This window comes from Hypanus sabinus, chromosome 1 (genome assembly GCF_030144855.1).
Source record: "Hypanus sabinus isolate sHypSab1 chromosome 1, sHypSab1.hap1, whole genome shotgun sequence".
NCBI lineage: Eukaryota > Metazoa > Chordata > Chondrichthyes > Myliobatiformes > Dasyatidae > Hypanus > Hypanus sabinus.
The window spans coordinates 159,233,811-159,260,078 of record NC_082706.1 but is presented as its reverse complement, the minus strand read 5'-3'; the positions used below and the strand labels follow the sequence as shown (position 1 = coordinate 159,260,078).

Sequence of the window (26,268 nt, the reverse complement as noted above, 5' to 3'; positions counted from 1 at the left end):
GGCAGATGGGGCTCATCAACTGTGACTGGCAGCTCGTCTAGAAGGAAAATTCTGATCTCAAACCTTTCGGCTATATTCACTCATGGCGAAGGCTCTGGAAGTACACCCCAAGGAAAAAATCTGGAGTCCTTAAGACAGTCCTATGTTGAATTCAATGCTGATCAGCAATTCTTGCAATACCACTGGTGCCAAACTATTAGTTTATGCTGCTCCTTTGGATTCATCAGCTGCATGTAGACACAGAGCCTGCTGCATGAGTAACAGCCTGCTCTCCATATCACACTGCAGCTCGATTGCACATCACATAAACAGCTATGCCACAATATACACAGTCAAACCTGACCTCAAATTTATTAGGAAGGATGTGCTACCATTGGAGAGAGACCAGAGGAGGTCCACCAGAACATTTCCAGGAATGAAAAGCATGGCACTGGGCCTGGACTTGCTGGAGTTTAAAAGACCAGAAGGAGATTTCATTGAAACCTATCAAATATTGAAAGGCCTAGATAGAGTAGATGTGGAGAGAATGTTTCTGATCGTGGGAGTGTCTAGGACCAGCGGGCACAGCCTCGGAATTGAGGAACTTCCAGTTGGAACAGAGATTAAGTATTTCTTTAGCGAAACAGTAATAAATCTGCAAAATTCACTGCCACAGATGACTGTGGAGCCCAAGTCATTGAGTATATTTAAAGCAGAAGTTGCTAAGGTTATGGGAAGAAAGTGGGTGAATGTGGTTGAAAGGGATAATAAATCAGTCATGGTGGAATAGCAGAGCAAACTCAATGGGCTGAATGGCTAATTATGTCACGGTAGAGACATGGACTATTTCCAGGGGTCACCTCAAAGGAACAGAGTTGTCGTGAGATGTACCTTACAAAATCTTCCACTCCACTGGCAGGATAAATGAATCCATTGTTTGTCCCCTCAGGTTAAATGCCCTAGCAATGAGGCTATAATTGCATTCAGTCTGCTCCAATGGTTAGGCCAAATTATTCACATATCCAAACCTAGTCTCCAAAAACAGACATACTGTGCCAAGCTCTGTCACAGCAAGAGATCATCAGCTGAATAAAATTGGCTCTCAAGATAGATCCACAACTCAAAGGAATTCTTGTACTGTGAGAACTCAAACTTCAGAAGGTAATCCTTAAATAAATCTCAAGACCATTCATCCAGAACAGATCACCTCTCAAACTGTCCATCTGACTGCCTATCCTAACTTTTTCAGAGTCTATGGGTCCCACATTAGCTTCACTACTTCAGTCACCTTAGGACTGGGTCAACCTTGACCCTGGGGACTGCTTATTAGAAAAAAAAGTAGGAATGCAATTCTATATTACCAGTTGCAAGGGACCAAACGTACAAAATATTACATTAACATCTATATTTAAGTGACAATATTACTTGGCATCAGTTAAACTTTGACGATGAGATCTACCTATAGTACTGAGAAATCAAATAATTTTAATTTCTGATTTGTTTAGTAATGTTTAATATCGTAGTTCCATTATCTTTGCTTCTGGAAAGCATCATCAGTAAGAAAACACAATAGGATTTTAGACCCAATTAAATACTTAAATATATCCACTATTGGATTATAGAGTTATCTCTGGATAATGTCACTTTTGCTATTGTGTAACGCACTATAGATAAGTCATAGGACCCCAAAGAATGTAGCTCTTGCTGATCCTGCTGAGTTTTCAAATGGCTGAAGAACTATCCAATCAAAATGAATATTTCTAAAAGCATTTGATGAAACCTCTGAACATGAAGCCAACTCAAATTCATGAACATGGAATTGGAAGTAACTGTTTTGCATAGATAAAAAAATTCCTAAGAGCTAAGCTAACATTAAAAGGCATAGTCCAAGATTTCTAAGTATGACACATTCTTCTGAACAGTAACATCAGCTGATGGACATCACTTTTGGAGTGCTTTAATGGATTTCTCATTGGAGAAATTAAACTAGCAAACAAAAAAGAGAATACGAACAAGTCCAAAGTTATCATTTTTATTTCATTAGTCAAAATAAAAACAGTAACTTTTCCTCTGTAGATGTTCTAATCTGCTAAATACTTCCAACATTTTGTTAATATTTCAGATTTCTATATTCTGCAGTTTTGAGCAACATCGATAACTTCACTCACCCCATTATTGAAAAGCCATAACCAATAGACTCACTTTAAAGGATTCTTCATCTCCTTCTTGATATTTATTGCTTATTTATTATTATCATTTTTTTTGTATTTGCACCTTGTGTTGTCCTTAGCACACTGGTTGAACAGTCAAGTTGGTGTGGCCTTTCACAGATCCTGTTATGGTTATTATTCTATGGATTTGAATATGACCGCAAGAAAACGAACTGCTGGGTTGTACTTCGATAATAAATTTACTTTGAACCTTCATGATTCACTGGGCTTCAACTTGATTGATGTGTAAATGTACTGGATTAGCAGCAGTGCACTGTGCAAGATTGTGCCCACAATCATAGTGGTTATCATAACTCTTTTTAATCACAAAGCTTTGTCTCCCCATTAGCTTGGTCAAACAAAGAATGTGTGTATTTGTACTCTGAGGAAGACAATGAATATTCCTTTCAATAAAAGAGAGATGGCAAGGGCAAAGTAGCCACCAATCTACATTGAATAATTTCCATTAATGCTGATCTACTATCAATTTTTATTTGTTCTTGAATGGTTTCAAAGTGGCGGCTCCACTGACTATAACCACATTTTGGCCAACTAACTCATTAGAAGAGAAAGCTCTGCAGTACTCACAAACATTTCTTTTTATTACCACTTAGGTGTGGTATTCTTTGCATTGTTTAAAAAGCTAACTTTAATCTTGAAATTTAGAGGGAAAACAAAGCTGACAGAAAAACAGATCAGATGCCAACCATTGCAGTGAACAGGCAACCTAATTAAGTTCTTTACCCAGGCTGATATGAATTTAGACAGGACACAAGCCTGTTGTCATATTACTCATCCTTTGCATCGAGAAGCTTAATCCCCACAAAACTTCAGGAATTTAGGCATGGGGGATTTTAATCTATTGTTGGGTGATGAATCACAAACAAGTTCAAAGAACAAATAAGTTATTTTTAATCTTTAAAGTTTTAGCAAATCATAAGGTTCATGAATTTATAAAATAAAATGTGGTTTTAGGCAAACTACTAGCTTTGGTTGGACAACAACAAAATGATTAGAAAAACTACAACTTTTAAGAATTAAGCTAATTTACAATGTAAAATTTACAGTGCAAAGTTTACATTGTACTTTTAATTTTAACTGCACATTTAAGAGAAACCCCATTCAAATGAGACATTAATCTTTTTTTGCAATATCACATCAACTCATCAATAACCACATTTAACTAAAAAATCGAAATTTGGAGGAATAAACCCAAGATTTATGGATCACATAATTTTATTATTCCACATGGAGAAGTACCAGAATTAAGAACAGATCAAATCCACAGGTCTTTTTCAACTAATACCCGATTTGTTTTGTAAGGTTTGGTAGGTGATGTTAAGCAATACCAGGATCACAGTTAAGACAACACCTTCCCTTTGCAGTCATTTCCAATTAAGGTAAGCCACAGAGAATGAAGGCATTGCACAACAGTAATAGCCATGCAGGAGAAGGAAAATGAATGTAGTTGTGCTCAACTTGGATTTCACTGTGTGGCTTCATCTTCAATTACTTCTAGTCTACGGGGCCCATACAGTAGAACATAGGCTATGTGCCAGTCGCCACCACCAGACAACTTTAGAATATCTTCAGGTGCCACTACGCTGACTTTATCATCATCAAATTTAATCCACTCATCTGAAAACAAATCAATACAAATGAGAACTGCAAACATTAACATTTAGGAACACATGATACAAACATTGCTGCAGTATCAATTAACATGCTGTTCTTGCTGCCTAATGTCTAAGTTTACTTCAAAACTTCTTTCAGCACAGAACACAGCTACAAGGCAAAATGTGCAATAACTGCAAGTTATACCTACAGAATTGAATATACATACAGATATAAAAACAATAAAACTAAGCAAAGGCTATCAAGGGCTACACTTAGTCTGAAATGTTAGCAATATTGAATTTCTCCAATTAATACTAAAAAGGAATGTCTAATAACTAGTTAATGCAAAAAGAGGGAGAATTACCTGATTTTCTTCTAACCCAAGCTACGTAATGACCAGAAGAACTTGATCTGCCTTGATGTGTTAGTACTGCCATTAGTTCATAGTATCCACTATTATTTGAGCCCAAATCTGTTAGAACAAAACAGAATTACAATGTTGTAAAAACAATTTAAATTCCAATACTATTTTTTTCTTATGCAGGATCATATTATGCATGTTTATATTACTGATCTCAACTACATTCAGTGTTTGGAAAAGATAACAAGCAGAGAACAGGCATTAACTTAGTACTTCTGTTCAATTCAAACCAGGTTTGAGAGATGCTAGTAAGAAAATATAAATCAACACTCGGTTACAGCTTTGAGCGGAGATCAGAATTACAAAAAGTCCAGGTACAATTTCTGGAAAGCCATCTCACGGGTGAAGCGGCAATTCTGGACTAAACTTGAATCAAGGATGCTCGACAGTTGTGGCATGGCTCAAATACTATCACCTCTTATAAAGTTAAATCAAGTAACATAGGTGATAACAGGGCTTCACTTCCAGATGAGCTCAATGCCTTCTATCATAGCTTTGACCGTCAAATCATGGAGGAACCAACACAAACTCACATAGATGTACCACAAGGCTATGTGCTTAGACCCCAGCTCAACTCGGTTTACACTTAGGACTGTGTGGCTATGCAGAACTCCAATGTCATATAGAAGTTTGCTGACGACTCCATTGTCGTATGCTGAACCAAAGGTGGTCAAGAATCAGCATCAGTGATTGAAAATCTGGCTGAGTGGTGCCATAACAACTTCTTATTCATGTCAGCAAGACTAAGGAGCTGATTATTAACTTCAGAAGCCCATGAGCAGAGTTCATGAGCCAGTCCTCACTGGAGGAGCAGAGGTGGAGAGGGTCAGCAACTTCAAATTCCCAGGTGTTATTCCTGTCCTGGGCCCAGCATGTAAAGTGCAATTACGAAGGAAGCATGGAAGTACCTCTACTAACTTAAGAGTTTTTAAAGACTCAGCATGACATCTAGGACTTCGACAAACTTTTACAGATGTGTGGTGGAGAGTATATTGACTGGCTGCATCACAGCCTGATATGTAAACTCCAATGCCCTTGAACCGAAAATCCTGCAAAAAGTAGTGAATACAGTCCTGCCCATGACAGGTAAAGCCCTCCTCACCACTGAACATATCTACTGGAAGCGTTGCTGCAGGAATGTAACATCCATCATCAGTGACCCCCACCACTCAAAACATACTCCTCGCTGGGGGAAGATTTAACAGAAATGTGTAAAATATTGAGGTGCCCAGACAAAGCAGAGTGTAGGAGGCTGGTCCTTTTTCCAGCGGAATTGAGCACAGCATATTCCTCCAGAAAAAGGAACAGCCTCCTGCCATCTGCTTTGTCTGACACTTCAACATTTTCCCTCAGCCATCTCTAAGGAAAACAGTTCTAGTATTTCTAATGCATCCTTTAATATCAGTAGCAAACTTGAAAATATGACAATTGGTCCTCTTAACCAAAATGTATTGTGAAAATTTGGACCACAAGTACTGATCTCTGCAATAACCCACTAGTCACACCCTGCCAACTCAACAATGATTTACCTATTCCCACTCTGCTTTTAGTTCAATAATCAGTTCTCAGCCTGTGCCAAGATATCATCCCACAGTGCACTATTGCCATGTGTGAACAGGTTGCCCACTTGACCTGGAGAGGACCTGATGGTGCCCCATATCTAATGATGCAACAGTAAAATTCAATAATCATAGCATGGAATCTTACCATCATTAAGAGAATTGATGTTTAGAAAATCAGTTTAAGAAAGTGGTACAAAGTGATGAAAAATTAGCCATGATTTTACTGAATGGCAGAAGTCATATTTGAACAGACTTATGATTTCCCCCCAATTGATCAAGTGCAGCATATACTACTCCACAATTTCTTTAATCTGAAAAATAATTTATACACCTACAAGATTTGAGTAAGCAGAAAATAAATGAATAACATACAAAATAGAATTCTTCAACTGCAAAATGATCTCCTATTAACCTATACACCCTAAACACCACTCTACAATCTTAATTCTAACAATACAGTCAGAATTTCTCATCCTTGGAACTTTCCAGTGAATCTTTACTGTGTCTTCATTTGGAACTTTCCTCCTGAACAGCAGTGAAGAGAATTGGACACAACAATCCAGTTATGATCTCACCAATGTTTTGTAAACACTCAATATAAATTCAGTGAGACTATAAGATATATATACAGAATTAGGGCATTTGGCCAATCAATTCTGCTCTGCCATTTCATCATTGCTGATCCAGTTCCCTCTCAGCCCCAATCTCCTGACCTTCATGTAATGACTAGTCAATAATCTATCAATCTCTGCCTTAAATCTACCCAGTGACTTGGGTTCCACAGCTGTCTGTGGCAATGAATTCTGTAGATTCACCACTCTCTGGTGAAAGAAATCCCTCCTCATCTCTGTTCTAAATGGACATTCCTTTATTCTGAAGCTGTGCCCTCTGGTCCTGGGCTCTACCACCATAGGATACACTCCACATCCACTCTGTCGAGGCCTTTCAACATTCGATAGGTTTCAAAGAGATTCGCTCCTCATTCTTATGAATTCCAGTGAGTACAGGCCCAGAGCCATCAATTGGTTTTCAAATGGTAATCCCTTCATTCCCAGAATCATTCACTTGGTACTGATATTATTGGCTAGCTTACCTTCGTATTCCATCTTTTTCTATCTTTATGACTTTTTGTAAGTTTTTAAAAAGCTTCCCAATCCATTAACTTCCCACTAAGTTTTGCTCTACTATATGCCCTCTCTTTTGGCTTTTATGTTGGCTTTACCTTCTTTTGTCTGCCATAGTTATATCATCCTACCATTAGAATACTTCTCCCTTGGCATATATGTGAAACACCCTGGTTTCCATGGCTGCACAAGTTTAGGGAAGATAACCAATGGTCCCGCCAAACTCCTGAGATTGAGGCGTGCTTGATCCCACCCCAAACCCTGGTTTGTGTGGATGCTGTATCATTTGCTACCCTGATGCAAATTAATGCCACAAAATAACAGACTGCATACGATTAAAGGAATTATGTTTATGAAACTTAACTAAAGGGTTAGTAAAGAATAACAAAAAGGGCCCATTCTAATTAAACAGTCAAATGTGCACAAGTTGGAGCTCATCTTGAACTTCTCTGTCTTTCACACGCTGGGCCCTCGGTCAACATGAAAGCACACACCACCTTCCAAACACCGCTCGCAATCCATCTTGAACAAACGTATCTCCCACCGGAATGTATGCTGCAACTGGTTCTCCCCAGCATCTTCCCTCTCCATCTCCTCTCAAACAAAATAAAACCCCAAACCCAACATTAGTGTCCTTCACCAGAGAAACCTCCCTTTCAATTCAACCATCCTAATTGGATGGCAAACATTTCTCCTCATCTATCTTCAGCAATAACCCAAACACAGGCTAAAAACAAGCAGCTTTCACAGCACTGCTAAAATGAAATCATGAACAGCACAAGATGAAATACAGCATAACAGTAAAAATATGAACCAAGGCATTACATATGTATCCTGCACCTTCCAAATTGCACCTAGAAATTCCAGACCTTGCTGCTCTGACATCATCCCTGCTAGTGTCCCCTTCCAATCAACTGAAGCTAACTCCTCTCTCATCCCTCTGCAATTCCCTTTACTCCACTGTAATACTGATTCCTCAGCATATATTATGATTACTGCCCCTTAAGTTCTCTAATCAATTCCAGTTCATTGCAAAACAGCCAATCTTAAATAGCTGATCTCCTAGCTGCTCAACCACAAGCTGCTCTAAAAAGCCTTCTCATAGGCATTCTACAAATTCCCACCTGGGGGATTCAGCACCGACCTATTTTTCTCAATCTATCTGCATAATGAAATCGTAACATTGCCCTTTTGCCCATTTCTATCTCTTGTTATAATTTATAGTCCATATCCTGGCTGCTGTTTAGGGGCCTGTATACAACTCCCACCAGGGAGTAAAAAGGGTAAAAACCCTTGCACAAGGATTCTACATCGTCTGATCCTATGTCACTTCTTTCTAATGATTTGCTTTCATTTTTTTAAAAACCAACAAAGCCCACCCACATTGCCTACCTGCCTGTCCTTTCAATACAATGTGCATCCTTGGATGTTAATCTCCCAGCTATAATTTTCTTTCAGCCACAACTCAGTCCACAATTCCATACCTGCCAATCTCTAACTGTGCTACAAGTTCATCTACTTTATTCCGTATAAAGTGTGCACTCAAATATAATGCATTCATCACCCTTTTCAGCTTTGACCCCCCCCTTTTACATTGCAAATCATCCTGTTGACTGCAAATCTGCCCTATCATCAGCCTATCCTTGCTAGTAGTCTCACTACGCATTTCCTCTGTTTGTAAACCAACTACCCCATCTTCAGCCCTATCACTCTGGTTCCCATCATCCTGCCAAATGAGATTAAATTCCATGGCTCTACTTGGGAATCTGAAAATTCCATCTTTCTTACTCATCACTCTCTGAACATAACCCTCTGCTTTCACTGATTTATATTCTGTCCTTGTAGTCTATAACCATGCGTTTTCACTGCTTACCACATTTACATTTCAAGAATCAATCCAGTGACTTGTTTTGTATTCCCTCCATGAAAATAATACCCTTTATGTCTAGAGATCAGAACTGTGATGCTTTTTGAGGTGCAGGAACAGGTTTTATGAATCCAAAGCTTGAAAAGCTGACAAGTAACTGCCTGAGACAATAGTTGATGGAATTCAGAAGAATGAGAAGGGATCAAATAGAAACATACAAAATTATGAAAAGATAAGTTGCTCTACTGGCAGATGAACCTAGAACTAGGGAACATAGCCTCACGATTTGGGGGAGTAGATTTAGGAGGTACTGCTTTTCCCCAAAGAATAGTGGAACTGTGGAATTCTCTGCTCAAGAAGCAGTAGAGGCTAACTCATTGAACGTATTTAAGACAAAGTTAGATAGATTTTTTGTCTAGTAGGGGAATTGAGGGGTATGAGGTAAAAGGAAGATTGGAGAAACTGAGCCATCATTTTATTGAACGGCAGAGCAGGCTCAACTCCTATTTCTTATGTTCTTAGTAAGTAACAATAGTTTCTAAAAAGTCCAGTGAATTCTTTAGGTTTAAAAAGAACAGCAGAGAAATGGAAGAACAGATATTGCTTTCACAGTGCAAAATGCTGGATGGATCTCTGTTGATATACTGGGTCTCATTCCAGGCACGACACTTTGGAGAGACATTTACTGGAATATACAAGAGACTGGAGAGGTGCTTCAAACAAAGCAGCACGACAAAAGATTTAGGTACAAAGATCTAAGTCTGGTTTTCTTTAAATAGTAAATGGAGAGAAGCTGCTTTTACTAGTAGAAAGGCTGTTAGAGTAGGCAGAGGATTGGCTAAGCAACAGATCCAGTGAAAAGAAAACATTCTTCAGTGCAATAAGTTAGCAAGTTGACATAGACTACATTATTTGAGTTCAGAATCATTTTGTGATGTTGTGGCAACTAGTATAAACCTATTCCATGATCAATCTAATCCTTCCCCCCTAAACAGTCAAAATCATTTGTTTTCCTTACATCCATATGCCTATCTAAGTCTTTAAATGCTCCTATTGTATCAGTCTCAAATACCATTCCAATAGTGTGATCCAGGCACCTGGCTTACACTGTACAAAAATAATGTACCTTTGACATCCTCCCTTGAACTTTTCTCTACTCAGCTTAAACAATGCCCTTCGGTATTGGCAACTATTTGCAGTTTCAGTTCAAAAACAACAATGTGCTTGTAATTTGAAGTACTTCACAACATTGTGGCCAACGGACTAGCAGGTGTCACATAAATGTTGCAAATTTAGTCCCTAAACACAGCTACTCATCGTTCATGAATAATACTTCAGAAGCAACAACTAGAGTGCAAATTTGTTATGTAAACATTTATAGAAACACCTTTGTGAATATAACATGTTGAGACACTTGTCCATTACACAATGCCACCCAGTGAATATTTTCACAACAGACTAATTTTACTAGCTCCTGTCCCCAGTACTGTGGACATGTCCTTTTGTTTGTCAGCCTCATCTCCAAAATGGACAAGATGATTATGAGCTTCACAAATTTAGTAACTATTATTGACTGCTGTTTCTGTTCTAGAGCTTAAAAAAAGCACTATTTCAGGCTCGTGAAAATCACTTTCAAGTCTAAAGTCTTTAGTTGCAGATCTTATTTCTATATTGAAAACTTTTTCACCTTATATTTATTTTAAATTGTTCAACTACTTTCTACCCTCTGAAATATTCATAACAAATAAATATTTCAAATTATCTTGACAAATTCTTTGCCCCTCCACAATACTTCTTGATCTGTTGAGTTCTTGCTGTTCATTCAGATTCTTTCAACTAGATTCTTGTGTTTGTTCTTCCAATTTATGTTGCATTCCGTCACAATTATGTTGTAACTTAGGTATTCTTTGTCAATGTATTGACTGTTCTGATGCTGCTTTCTATTTATAAAACAGCACATTATCTAATTTGCCAAAAGCACTTCCACATTACAACTTCTTCTAAAAGTGTTTTCTATTGGGATTGTACTACAAACTTCCCAATAGCCAGCAGGACACATTTGAGGAACAGAACAGATTAAGGTGTAAAAACAATAGGGTTGTTGTCACTGGGGACTTCAACTTCCTTCAGAAAAACTGGGATTTTCTGAGTGCGAGGTTTAGATGGGGCAGAATTTGTTACACGTATCCAGAAGCGTTTCTAAAATCAATATGTAGATAGTCCACTAAAAGAGGGTTCTTGAGTCTGGCCAGGTGACAGACCTTTCAGTGGGTGAACAGTTAGGGGAACAGTGACCACAACTCCTGAAGTTTTAAGATAGGCATAGCTAAGGATAAGCATGGACTTGCGGAGAAGTATTAAATGACAGTAGGGCAAGTTACAAAAGCATTAGACAAGAACTAGAAAGAGTCAATTGGAAACAGCTGTTTTTGGGAAAATCCACATCAGATGTGGAAAATGTTTAAGTACCAACTACACAGTGTACTGGACTGTTATGTTCCAGTAAGGAAGGAAGGACATGGATGGCAAGGTTGCAGCTACAGATGTCCCCCGCTTTATGAATGTTCGCTTTTACAGAAGACCTACATTAGTAACCTGTTTTCACATTACTAAGAGGATTTTCACTTTTATGATAATTTTTCCCATATAAATTAATGGTTGTTCGCTTTACACCATTTCGGCTTAAGAGAGGTTGCATAGGAACGCTCTACCTTTGTAAGGGGGGGGGGGGGGAGAAATACCTGTATATAGGACCCTGGTCAGACCCCACTTGGAGTACTGTGCTAAGTTCTGGTCGCCTCACTACAGGGAAGATGTGGAAACCATAGAAAGGGTGCAGAGATTTACAAGGATGTTGCCTGGATTGGGAAGCATGCCTTATGAAAACAGGTTGAATGAACTCAACCTTTTCTCCTCGGAGCAAAGGACGATGAGAGGTGACCTGATAGAGGTGTATAAGATGATGAGAGGCACTGATCCTGTGAGAGGCTTTTTTCCAGGGCTGAAATGGTTACCACAGGAGGACACAGGTTTAAGGTGCTGGAGAGTAAGTACAGAGGAGATATCAGGGTAAGTTGGGTTTTTTTAATGCAGAGAGTGGTGAGTGCACAAAATGAGCTGCCAGCAATGATAGAGGAGGCGGATACTATAAGGTCTTTTAAGAGACCTTTGGAGAGGTACGTGGTGCTTAGAAAAGTAGAGGGCTATGGGTAAGCCTAGTAATTTCTAAGGTAGGGACATGTTTGGCACAACTTTGTGGGCCGAAGGGCCTGTATTGCGCTGCAGGTTTTCTATGTTTCTAAGGTATGAGGATGTTGAGAGAAATGATGGAGTTAGTCAAACAAAAAAGTATGTAAAGCTTAGGATGCCATTGAGAATTATAAAGTCAGTGAAGAATAAGGGAATTAGGAAAGACAGGAGGGACCATGAAAAGTCCTGGGGAAATAGGATTAAACTGAATCCCAAGGTATTTTATACATACATCAAGAGCAAGAGGATTAACGAGGGAGAAGGTAGGACCACTCAAGGATAAAGGGGGAAGAGCACTTGTTTGGATGCAGAGAATATAGCAAGGTCCTTAATAAGTATATTACATCAGTGCTAACCAAGGAGGACGTGGAGGATAAGGAGATCAGTGCTGAATGTACTGAGGTAAAGGAGAAGGTAGTGTTGGGTCTTGGCAGCTAAGCCCTATGGCCTAATGGGATATATTCCAGGTTATTGTGTTATGAATGTACCACAGCTCTGAGGGGCCAAAGGGGCGGGGGAGCCCCCTCCTTTGTGAGAATCGCAAGAGCATTATTGGGTTGGCTCAGAGGACCCAGGAAATGAGAGAGACATAGCCATTGTCTCCTGGAGACAACATTTGTGGATTGGGGACTATGCTACGTGCAAGCCCTCGGGCAAAGTGGGCTGGTTGAAAGAGAGATTACATCACCGCAACCTGACTGACATCTACTACCCGGCGAGTTAAGATAAAAGGGGGGGGGGGGGCTGTAGGGACAGCCCCTCAGACGCACCAGAAGAAATGCTAGCGATCCCGTAATAGCGGGGAGCCATTTGAAGGAAGCCACGTGCGTTCAGTTCCCTTGCCTGGGGGCTGGTGGCTGGTAACACGGAAAACAACTTGGAAACTAACAACAGGGAACCAACTCCCCCAACGCAACGGATTGGCCTCATAAAAGACCCGGGCAAATTTAAAACCGTCTCTCTTAAACCCAAATAGCTGCAGCTTGAAAGGACAGTGACTTTTATCTTTCCATCGGACCATACAATATCCCCTAGACAAACGATAGAGCTATTGCTTAATTGATGATTATTAGTATACCCGCGTTTTTAGATTGAGTATTTTATCTGAATGGCTGTATTAATCTTATTTTTGTGCCCCTTTATAAATAAAGACTTTTAAAAATAGTACCATCAGACTTCAGCGGGCCTCTCTATCTTTGCTGGTAAGTGACCCAGTTACGGGGTTCGTAACAATTCAGAGAAGCGATTGCTGAGGCCTTAACAAATATCTCTGTGTATATGAAGTGTTGTACATTGGTAGCTCAAACATGAAGAGACAATTTGTCATGGCAAGATCCTTAACAGTGTTGATAAGCAGAGGGATCTTGGAGTCCCAGTTTAAGGTCCCTGAAAGTGGCTATACAGGTTGATAGGTGGTGAAGGAAGTAAATGGCAAGCTTGCTTATTTTAGTTGAGGCATTGGGTTCAAACATCAGGAAGCTTTAAAAAAACTCTAGTTAGACCACATCTGGAATATTCCATACAGTTCTAGTCGCCCCATTATAGGAAGGTTGGCGAGGTTTTAGAGATGGTGCAGAAATTTACTAGGATGTTGCCTGGATTAGAGTGCACCTGCTATATCAAGGTATGACCATAAGACATAGGAGCAGAATTAGGCTATTGAGCCCATTGAGTCTACTCCACTATTCCATCATGACTGATCTTGGATCTCACTCAACCTCATACAGTTGCCTTCTTGTCATATCCTTTGGTGCCCTGACTGATCAGGAAACTATCAACTTCTGCCTCCACCGCAGTTTGTGGCAGAGCATTCCACTACCCTCTGGCTAAAAAAAATTCTTCCTTACCTCTGTTCTAAAAGGTCACCCATCAATTTTGAGGGAGTTCCCTTGAGTTCTGGACAGCCCCACTATGGGAAACTTCCTCTCCACATCAATCCCATATAGTCCTTTCAACATTTGGAAAGTTTCAATGAGTTCCTCCCCATGCATTCTTCTAAATTCCAGTAAATACAGGTCCAAAGCTGCAAACTGCTCCTCGTATGTTAACCCCTTCATTCCCACAGACATCCTAGTGAATCTCCTCTGGACTCTCTCCAATGACACCACATCCTTTCTGGGAGATGGGCCCAAGACTGTTGACCAAGTGCAGCCTGACATAAAGACTCAGCATTATCTCCTTGCTTTTATATTCTATTCCCCTTGAAATAAATGCCAAACATTGCACTTGCCTTCTTTACCACAGACTCAATCTGCAAACTGTCTTGCACGAGGACTCTTAAATTCCTCTGCACTTCTGTTTAAACCTTCTCTCCATTTTGTTACTATTTTACACTATTGTTCCTTTCACCAAAATGCATCATCATACATTTCCCAACACTGTATTGCATTTGCCACTTTTTTGCTCATTCTTCCAATTTGTCTGAGTCCTGCTGCAATCACATTGCTTCCTCAGCACTACGTACCCCTCCACCTATCTTCGTGTCATCTGCAAACTTTGTCACAAAGCCATCAATTCCGTTATCCAATCATTGACAAACAATATGAAAAGGAGAAGTCTCAATACTGACCCCTGAGGAACACCACTAGTCACTGGCAGACAACTAGAAAAGGCCCCCTTTATTCCCACTTGCTGCCTCCTGCCTGTCAGTCATTCCGTTATCCATGCCAGTATCTTTCTTGTAACATCATAAGATTTTATCTTGTTAAGCAGCATACATGTGGCACCTTATGAAATGTCTTCTGAAAATCCAAGTAAATGACATTCACTGTCTCTCCTCTGTCCACTTTGCTTGTTGCTTCCTCGAAGAGCTCTCACAGATTTATAAAGCAAGATTTCCCTTTACAGAAACCATGCTGACATTGACTTATTTTATCATTAGTCAAGTCACCTTTATTGTCATTTTGACCATAACTGATGGTACAGTACATCGTAAAAATGAGACGACGTTTTTCAAAACCATGGTGTTATGTGACACAGTACAAAAACTAGTCTGAACTACGTAAAAAAACAACACAGAGAAAGCTACACTAGACTACAGACCAACACAGGACTGCGTAAAGTGCACAAAAACAGTGCAAGCATTACAATAAATAATAAACAGAACAGGGCAAGGTGTCAGTCCAGGATCTGGTTATTGAGGAGTCTGATAGCTTGGGGGGAAGAAACTGTTACATAGTCTGGTCGTGAGAGCCTGAATGCTTCGGAGCCTTTTCCCAGACGGCAAGAGAGAGAAGAGATTGTATGAGGAGTGCATGGGGTCCTTCATAATGCTGTTTCCTTTGCAGATGCAGCGTGTAGTGTAAATGTCCATGATGGCAGGAAGAGAGACCCCAATGATCTTTTCAGCTGACCTCACTATCCACTGCAGGGTCTTGCAATCCGAGATGGTGCAATTTCCGAACCAGGCAGTGATGCAGCTGCTCAGGATGCTCTCAATACAACCCCTGTAGAATGTGATGAGGATGAGGGGTGGGAGATAGACTTTCCTCAGCCTTCACAGAAAGTAGAGATGCTGCTGGGCTTTCTTTGCTATGGAGCTGGTGTTGAGGGACCAGGTGAGATTCTCCGCCAGGTGAACACCAAGAAATTTGGTGCTCTTAACGATCCCTACCGAGGAGCCGTCGATGTTCAGCGGGGAGTGGTCGCACTGTGCCCTCCTGAAGTCAACAACCATCACTAATATTTTGTTCACATTAAGAGACAAGTTGTTGGCTCTTCACCAGTCCGTTAGCTGCTGCACCACCTCTCTGCAAGCTGACTCGTCATTCTTGCTGATGAGACCCACCATGGTCGTATCATCGACGAACTTGATGATGTGGTTCGAGCTGTGTGTCGCAGCACAGTTGTAGGTCAGCAGAGTGAACAGCAGTGGACTGAGCACACAGCCCTGGGGAGTCCCCGTGCTCAGTGTGATGGTGTTGGAGATGCTGCTCCCAATCTGGACTGACTGACGTCTCCCAGTCAAGAAGTCTAAGATCCAGTTGCAGAGGGAGGTGTTCAGGCCTCCAAGTACCCCGAAAGTGCAATCTTCTGGTCCTCCAGGTCAACGTCAGAATAAAGTGCTTCTTGAAAGATAATGACCAATGCATCAGTTATTCTCTGCAGCAACCTCTCTCAGGACTCTGGGATGTAGTCCACCTGCTCCAAGTGACTTATCCATCTTAAGACCTTTAAGATTGCCTTCATTTTTTTTCTTTGTCATAGCAATGGCACTTACACCCATTCCCTGACACTCATGGATCTCTGGCACACTGCTAGTGTCTTTCACATTGATGACTCATTAAGTTAACTGAATGAGCAAAGTACTCATTAAGTTCATCTGCCATTTTTTTTTCCCATTTCACCAGCATCATTTTCCAGTGGTCCATTATGAACTCTCAGCTCCCTTTTACTCTTGATATAAACTGAGAAAACTTTTGGTTTCTTGCTTTATATTATTGGCTAATTGCTCTCATATTTCATCTTTTCTTTCTTAGTTTATTTGCATTTTGATAGAACACACAAAATCCACTGTACATTACAGGCCCTTCAGCCCACAACACTGTGCTGACCATGTAAGCTACTCTAGAAATGGCCCAGAATTACCCTACCACATAGCCCTCTACTTTTCTCAGCTCCATGCACCCGTCTAAGAGTGTCTTAAAAGACCCTACTGTAACCGCCTCCACCACCATTGCTGGCAGTGCATTCTACACACCCACTACTCTCTGTGAGAAAAACTTACTCGACATCCCCTCTGTACCTACTTCCAAGCACCTTAAAATGATGCCTCCTTGTGTTAGCCATTTCAGCCTTGGGAAAAAGCCTCTGGCTATTCACAAGATCAGTGCCTCTAATCATCTTATACCTCTCTCTATCAAGTCACCTCTCAACTTCCGTCGCTCCAAGGAGAAAAAGCCAAGTTCACTCAACCTTTTTCATAAGGCACGCTCTCCGATCTAGGCAATGTCCTTGTAATTCTCCTCTGCACTCTCTCTATGGTATCCACATCCTTCCTGTAGTGAGGTGACCAGAACTGAACACAGTACTCCAAATGGGGTCTGACCAAGGTCTTATTTAGCTGTAACCTCATAGCTCTTGAACTCAATCCCATGATTGATGAATGCCAAAACACCATATGCCTTAACACACTGTCAACCCGTACAGCAGCTTTGAGTGTCCTGTGGACACAGACCCCAAGATCTCTGATCCTCCACAATGCCAAGAGTCTTATCATTAATACAATATTCTGTCTTCAAATTTGACCTACAAAAATGATCAACTTCACACTTATCTCGGTTGAATGCCATCTGCCACTTCTCAGCTCAGTTCTGCATCCTATCAATGCCCCATGTAACCTCCGATAACCCTCCAGACTATCTACAACATCCCCAACCTTTGTGTCATTAGCAAGCTTACGAACCGACCCTCCTCCTCCTTCATTCAGGTCAGTGATTAAAAAAAAATCACAAAGAGGAGGGGTCTCAGAACAGATCACTGCGTAACACCACTAGTCAACGACCTCCATGCAGAATACAAACCATCTTTTGCCTTCCGTGGGCAAGCCAATTCTAGATCCACAAAGCGAGGTCTCCTTTAATCCCATGCCTCCTGATTTTCTGAATAAGACTTGCATGGGAAACCTTATCAAATGCCTTATTGAAACCCACATACAGTACATCCACTGCTCTACCTTCATCTACATGTTTTGTTACATCTTCAAAGGTGTTGGAGATGTTGGACAAACCTGGGTTGTTTTCTCTGGAATGGTGTAGACTGGAGATCTTATAGTTTATAAAGTTATGAGATTGTAAGAGTAGATAGATAATAGTGTTACGCCTGTGCTCCCCCCCGCCCCTCCTTTTTGAGAATTGCAAGATTGCTATTAAGTCAGGTCAGGAGACCCAGGAAATGAGAGAAAGACATGCAGAATCCACAAAGAGTTTGGAATGTGTCCTGGCCTCCGAAAGGCGGAACCATTGATCGCGGCTATTGTCTCTTGGAGATGGAATTGTGTATTGAGCGCTGTGCTATTCATCCATGCCCTCAAGGAATCAGGCAACGTGGGCTGGTTGGGGGATGGCATACTCCCCAACCTGATTGACATCTGAGACCCCGTAAGTGGGGATAAAAGAGGGTCTGTGGGAACAGCCCCTCTGATGCACCAGAAGAAACGCTCGAAATCCTGTAACAGCGTAATAGCAAAAGCTGGTGAAAAGCCACGTGTGTCCTTTTCCATTTGCCTCGGAAATGGTGGGCCTTGCCACAGGAGAACGGCTCTAGCTAACAACAAAGGGGAAATCAGCCCCCAACGACTCTCGAAGGATTGACATCATAAAAAGAATGGGCAAGTTAAACATCTGTCTTTCTCTCCAACCAAAAGCTGCAGCTTGAATGAACTTGAGTGACTTTTATATTTCCATCGGACAATACATTATCCCCTAGACAACGAGAGAGCTATTTCTTATTATTATTATACCCGCGCTTTTAGATTTAGTATTGACGACGTATATTATCTGTATGTTTGCATTGATATTTTTGTGTATTTTTATCAATAAATATTGTTAAAAATAGTACCATCAGACTTCAACAGACCTCTCTATCTTTGCTGGTAAGTGACCCAGTTACAGGGTACATAACAATAGCTTCTCCCAAGGGTTGAAATGTCTAATACCAAAGGACACGCATTTAAGGTGAAAAGGGGTAATTTCGAAGGAGATATGTAGGACAATTTTTTCTTATATATACACACACACACAGAGTGGTAGGTGTCTGGAAGGAGCTGCCTGCGGCACAGTTGAGGCAGAAATATTAGAGGCTTTTAAAGGATGTTTCAATAGGCATATAAATGTGAAGAAAATAGAAGGAAATGAGCACTGTGTGGGCAGAAGAGATTTGTTTAGTCAGCCATTTGATTACTAATGTAATTAGTTTGGCACAACACTATGGACTGAAGGGCCTGCTCCTGAGGTATACTGTTCTATGTTAAAAGGCAAAAAGACCATTCAATGGCAGTGATAGTCAATTTATCTTGATACCACTAGATGAATATTCTTAAAAATTTCAGTACTGGACACTAACAAATACTGCCAAATTATGTTATATTTCAAGAACATGCAATTTTTAGGACCCTAGAACCATAGACTGTAAGAAAATGTCATCTTCACATTACAAAGTCCCACAACAGCAACAATGAAGGTGGCACAGGACTATGAGCAGCAATTGCAGAATACTAAATGATAAGGGGTAGAAAGAAGCAAAATAAGTCAGAATGATCCACAATCCAATATCTTTTTCATGTTGTTCAAAGCAATGATTTGTCAAACTCATCAACCTGTTAAAACAATAAGGCAATTAAAATTCCATTCATTTGCCACAAACATGATAGATAACAAATTGCATGAGAAGGAAACCTGCGTCCTCTGGCACACTGAGGTTTTGCACTCTCATTACTGAGAGTGACACTAAAACTTGTGTAATGCCCTGCAAAAGAACATGTTTTATTGTATTCCTCCTGCTCCACTGCTAGGTATTTTATTTATTTCAGCAGCTTTTCTGCAAAGTGCAGTGTGCTATGCTAATTAAGCTTCATAGACTAGTATTGTGGTTTCTGTTAAGCTAAGGAGCCATTTGCTCAGCTTAGGAATGTTGTGTCAGCATGGGTTCTGAATAATTAAAGAAAACCACCTAACTACTTCAGAAACTAGCTCCAGTGTTTATTTGCACATTTAGACTGATTTAACTGTAATGAGCCCTTTTTCTTTTGATTCTATTAACTGCTTGTTAAAGATGAAATATATGTAAATATGCTTCCACTTTAATTTTATGCTGGTGTAATGTCTGTTATTTTTTGGCAAATGATAATTTTGCATGGAACAATATTCACAACATTCACCATAATTTTTGTTTCCTCTTTGGAACATTCCAATTTTCCTGTTTGATTGAACCCGAATCATACTGACCCAAGATGCGTGTTGCTTATTGAAGATGGCCTAAACAATTTTTATAGAGACTAGCAAATACAATTTTCCTGCCAGTGGCACAGATTTATTGGTCATACTTGTCAGAGCATATGAGTAACACATTTCGTTAAAAGGATTTACATGTGCATCAGATCCTGAATCTCATATTTCATTATGGATAAGCTATTACTTATTTTGATACACAAATTTGTTGTCATTGCAACTGGTTGTGGTCCTGGTCATCTCCTGCTCATCACTACAACAGAAAGCAAGGGTTTGGGATTTTCCTGGAAAGGCCCTTAGCAAGTTGCTGCTGCACATCTTTTGCTTCATTACACTGCAGCTACAATGTGCTGGAAACAAATGCTTTCAACTTCAGTAATTATCAAGCACTTTACATGACACTCACCAGCAGACTATCGAAAAACCTCACATTCAAAACAAAGTAACAAAATACAAATCACTCACTTACCATTAGGAAAATAAAATGGCTCATACTTGATTTCTTTTGGCTCTCCGCTTCCATTTTTACTTCCAATCTAATAATACAAAGGAACAGGTAATGAAAGCATGAAAGCTCCATTATTCTCATTTTGTCCATTAAAATTGTTCCAATCTTTCACCGACTGTCGCCTAACGCTTTTCCAATGACCGATGATGTGTCACCTCTTCCCAAACACTATTATTTCTACTTTATTTTTGATCATGATCACTTCCTGTCAACAGAACAGAAACACTGCGGGCGGCGGGTCCCAAGCTCCGCGGGGTCCTAAGGACCACCGCACTGAATTCCCAAGGTCTAAAGTCCACCACACTGAGACAGGTTAAATGGGACAAGTGGGGGCTGTGCTGGGTTTGGATATTTGAACCTCCACAATATTCTGCGTAGGAATTTAAACTGGAGGTGCCAGTTTTTTTCTTACGAGGTCGAGTTGCAAGCTCGACATCAACCTGGCACGGATGGAGTGCATGCTCGGGAGTGGTCTGTCACTGGATTGAACTCGGGAACCTCCGTTCTTGAGCCCGGCGCTGATCTTACTGCGCCACCAGCCGACCAGGAAAGGGGGTGGAGGGGTGAAGATTGCTAAGAAAAATTTAAGCCAAATACAAAGTTACACACTCAACACAGTGTCAACGGCAACAACTTAAAATGGTGGACAGCGTTGCGATCCGACTTAAAATGGTAGACGGCGTTCTCCTTCCTCGGTTCATAAGTACCAGTTGTTCGTAAGTCAGACGTTCGTAACTCGGGGACTACCTGTATTACCAATTTGATAAAGTTCAAACAGATTCAATAAAGCAACATTTTAATTTGTCCTCCATATGAAATCTTATAATTCAAATTGTCCTAATGTACTAGTTCTTCAGAGTGAAGAATACATGATTAATTTCCTTCTTAATATCAAGTGGTAAAAGAGACAAGAATCAAAGCAATACAGTGGGTTACATAAGTAATAGGTAATCATGCAGTGGATTTCCTTTCAGGAACAAATTTTCCCCAAAACAAGGCACAGAAAATCTTCTCCGAGTAAAAGAACTATTACTAAGTAGGTTTGCTAAGAAATCTATTCACTAAGGCATGGTGATAGCATTGAAAAAAATAATCTATTTCAAGATTGTATTTTTCAGATTATAAGAATAGCCACTGACTGATAAAGAAAATAGAAAATATGGGCATGTTCCATTCTAAAGTTGTACAAGGTTGACCAAGAGAATTACAAGAGGAGAATTAAAATACCTTTGTTTGCATATCAGCTTTTCGGTCTTCTTGTTCCTTGAATTTTAACCTATATGGAACCATTTTTTCTTGTAGCTCTGGTACGCACAGTTCGTATACATCCAGCATTAAAGGAAACTTGACATCCTGAGGACAATTGTACAACAAATTTTCTACACACAGTTGCAAAACTAAACAGTGATACATTAATATACTTTCCCATTCAAAGATTTCTGTGAAGAGAAATTTAAAACCAAGTACCGAAATAGAAACTGCCAATACAAACTAAAACTCAACTCTGTTAAATTGTTAGACTGTCTAGAGAGAAGAATTCTGCCCTGATCTAGCTGTATTCTTTGAGCCTCTGCAACCATTTCTACTGTCCAAAGCAACTTGCATCCAATGAAGTATTTCTTAAAAATATTATTAACCAGTGTCATTGCAGTGACTGCAGTATTACTTAACATAAAATCTCAATTTTAGACTGAAGAGACTGAATGCATTTGAGAAAAGTCAAAGACAATGGAATACTTCCATACTGGAAAAAAGAATGTTACAACTCAGGATTTTTACCATTTAGAAGAGTTTTTATATAATTAACAGGAATTACATTTCTTCTGAATATTGACAATGAACATCAAACTAAAATTGCTGTCATAAGTGAGGAGAAATGTTGGTAGTAAAGAGCACATAACTTTGACACAATGAATGCATGACTTTTAAAGGAAAAGTTGACAAATAGTTACAGCAGAGGAAACAGTCTTTGGACAGTGAGGAGAGTATGATTATACAGTGGATTCCAGTAAACTGGGACACATCAGGACCAGTACATTTTGGCCCGATTAAGCAGCTGCACAATTAGCCAAAATATAACGGAAATAGAAAGGAATAAAAACAAAAGAAACTAATGTTTAAGAGAGTAACAAATACGTACTTAAATGAAATTGAGAACACATTAGAGCACTACCAATACACTACCATAAAACTGTAATAATTCCTAAATGTTAACAGAGGAATTCATTCCGTGTACACTGCTTTGTTCTTTTGAATGACTCTAAATGAACAACATCAGCGCAGACAATCTAATGCAGATAACAGACTGTCTTCATAGAATGTTACTGACGACTACACCCTCCAAATCTTCATTTTCATTGTAACATTCATGATGATTGTCAATGCCTTCAAATTCTCCATAGTTCCTAACTTGAAGTAACAAGTAACAAAAATCACTGATTTTTTAAAACAAACACATGCAACAGACACCATTTAAAAACTCAAATGCTGTTACATGCAAATCCAGAAAATCAAAATGCTGGAGGAACTCAGCAAGCCAGGCCGCATCTATGGAAAAGAGTAAACAGTTGATGTTTCGGACTGAGACCCTTCTTGAGGACAGTTTAAATCTGTTCAGCAACAACCTTCGGGCATAGTGTCCTAAATAAACAAAGGGAATCCCGGCTATTTCGTCGATTCGTTTTTGTTCCTTAAGAGTTGTCCCAAATAAGCGGTTGCCCAATTAACAGGAATCCACTGTAATTGTAATTTCTGGTACTAGGCTACATCCGAACACTGCAAATGCCATTAACACTGAAATGGCTTAATTTGCTGTCAAATAATCACACATGGTGGAAACCAGTTTCTTCCATTTCAATCGTTCCAATAAATTTAAATAATAAATTACTCCAAAGTAAGAGAAAAGGGAAACAAAATTTGGGAAAAATGTTTACCACAATCATGTCTTAACTCTTTCTTCCAAGGTTAACTTTAGTATGCTTCTTAAAAAGATTAATAGAGTTGGTATTCTCATTTAAGTATCTGTTATCAAAGTTAATCTACAGAAGCAGGCATATTTTTGTTTCCTTTTCAATATAGGACAGTCATAAGTAAATTGTGCAAGTGTGTTTCACAATGACCCTTCAGCCTATTTTAATTTAATTAGTCTCCAAAGCAGAGGTGTCTGCTTTGCAAACAAAAATAATGAACAGCTTAAAAAGCAAAACTGACATTAGTCAATGAAATGGGGATCCAGAGAAGCAAATGAAAAAAATTCCCTTCCAAAACGTGCAACAGTCTAACAACAGATTACAATTACTAACCTTTAGAACTTTGGCATTTACAGACTCCTTTTCCTTGTAGAAAAACCTCACCATCTGAATTGTCAGGTAGGCAGGTAAACGGCATAGTTTAGACTGAATTACAAAAAAAATTAAAAATGATTTAAAAATAATTAAAACTCAGTAGCAACACATGTATAGCTGCATATTGTTATAATCTGTTTCACATCTGATTTATCCAACAGAAAAGCACAAACATTTGTTCAATTGTCTACAAGGTAAAAAATAGAGATGCACAAAGCTCAATTGCACTGCAAATGAAGATTCCCCTGCTTGCAAGCATCATGACCAAAATACCACTCAAGCATGGCCCAAAGAAGCGCAAATAACAGTCAGACATATTACTAAATGAGGGTCCAAGCATCAACCTGCTAGGTCAGCCATATTAATATTATGTCTACTCACATATCAGAGACTGAATTCCCTGCAACAAACTCTTTTCCCTCCTGCCGTCTAGGATAAGGCACCATGGCATTCAGCCTCTCACAACCAGACTATGTAACATTTTCTTCCCCCAAGCTATCAGACTCCTCAATACCTAGAGCCTGGACTGACACCTTACTGCCCTATTGTCTTGTTTATAATTTATTGTAATGCCTGCACTCTTTTGTGCACTTTATGCAGTCCTGGGTAGGTCTGTAGTCTAGTGTAGTTGTTTTTCTCTCTCTGTTGTTTTTTTTTAATGTAGTTCAGTCTAGTTTTTGTACTGTGTCATGTAACACCATGGTCCTGAAAAAGGTTGTCTCATTTTTACTATGTACTGTACAGTTATGGTCGAAATGACAATAAAAGTGACTTGACTTGACTTATGGCTCATTTCCTGATACCAAGACCTTCCCACCATGTACAAAACATGGGTGAGAAAAGTGATGAAACGCACTCCGCTTCTCTGGGTGAGGACAGTTTCAAAAACATCCAATACAGTGCAGTTCACTTAATTGGTACCACCCAAAATCCTTACCTTTTGAAGTGTTAGAAGTCCTGTACCTGATTTAGATAACCTGGCTTAATAGTTGTAATATATTTTGTTGATAATGTATGTGAAATTTTTGGAACAAAGGTGCTGGTTTTTTTATAGGTTTAAATTAGGATTATTTGATTCTAAGGTGTACAAAACTAGATAACCTCAGCTGTAAGAAGGGCCGATCAAATGGTAACAGCATTCCCAAATTTGAGAGAAGGGGCAGGGGAGAAATCTAAAACAGTATTCATCAATTCTTACTGGAGCTGTGGACAAATAGCAATCAATATGGGGACTTTAAAGCTTAGCTCAAAGTTGTGGATAATAGCATATCCACTTTTCCTTACTCCAGGTCAGAAAACATCGTGGCCATTCAGCCTGCTCCATCATTCAATCATGGCTACTTTATTTTTCCTTTCAACTCCATTCTCCAGCCTTCACCCTATAACCTTTGATATCATTTATCATCAAAAACCTTCAACCTCCACTTTAAATACACCAAACTTGGCTTCCACAGCCACCTGTGGCAATTAATTCTAGATTCCGCCCTCTGCTAAAGGGACATCTTTTTAACTTTGAGGATTCTGCCCTCTGGTTCTGGATGCCCACTATACTGGAAACATCCTCTCCACGTTGAATCTATCTAAGCCATTTCAGTATTCTGTAGGCTTCAGTGAGATCTGACCTTCTAAACTCAAGCGAGTACAGGTCTAAAGCTATCAAGTGTTGCTCATATATTAACCGTTTCATCACCAGGATCAGAATCAGGTTTATTATCATCAGCATGTGACATGAAATTTGTTAACTTAGCAACAGTAGTTCAATGCAATACATAATCTAGCAGAGAGAAAAAAAATAATAAAATAAAACATAAGTAAATCAATTACATATATTGAATAGATTTTTAAAAATGTGCAAAAACAGAAATAATATATATTTTTTAAAAAGTGAGGTAGTATCCAAAACTTCAATGTACATTTTGGAATCAGATGGCAAAGGGGAAGAAGCTGGTCGTGACTCGCTGAGTGTGTGCCTTCAGGCTTCTGTATTTCCTACCTGATGGTAACAATGAGAAAAGGGCATGCCCTGGGTGCTGGAGGTCCCTTCTGAGACACTGCTCCCTAAAGATGTCCTGGGTACTTTGGGTTCATTGTCATAAACTTCCCTTAGATCCTCTCCAACACCAGCACATCTTTCTAAATGGTTAGAAAGTGATTATCTTTCCTTTTTTTTGCCTCATTTATTTGTCCACTCTCACCCCCTTTCGCAAACAAGATTATGATGCTATTTAAACATTATTTTTTCCTGAGGTTCTGTACCATTCGTGAGGAGTACATTTTCATAACCTTTAAGAGTACTTCCACAAATGGTTTGTGAAAATAGAAAGAGATACTTAGAGGCTTTAGCACTCAATATCATGAAGTACTTTGTGCCAATTAATTACATTGGGCATTCTTCATCAATGCAGTTTGCAAGCACCATGGACTCAGCGAGGTTCAGGTAG

The 26,268-nt window shown here is 39.6% G+C and overlaps 1 protein-coding gene across 1 annotated transcript in view; it reads right to left on the bottom strand.

Annotated features, from left to right (window-relative positions):
* Nucleotides 1-3,077: 3,077 nt before the first annotated feature.
* Nucleotides 3,078-26,268, bottom strand: part of usp14 (ubiquitin specific peptidase 14 (tRNA-guanine transglycosylase)) — a 56,800-nt gene continuing 33,609 nt past the window's right edge. The window contains exons 12-16 of the mRNA XM_059979885.1: nt 23,786-23,878; nt 21,711-21,836; nt 20,445-20,511; nt 4,171-4,278; nt 3,078-3,827 (exon numbers count right to left, since the gene is read on the bottom strand). Coding sequence (XP_059835868.1) covers nt 3,676-3,827; nt 4,171-4,278; nt 20,445-20,511; nt 21,711-21,836; nt 23,786-23,878 — 546 coding nt within the window. The 3' untranslated portion in view covers nt 3,078-3,675. The remainder of the gene's footprint in view (nt 3,828-4,170; nt 4,279-20,444; nt 20,512-21,710; nt 21,837-23,785; nt 23,879-26,268) is intronic.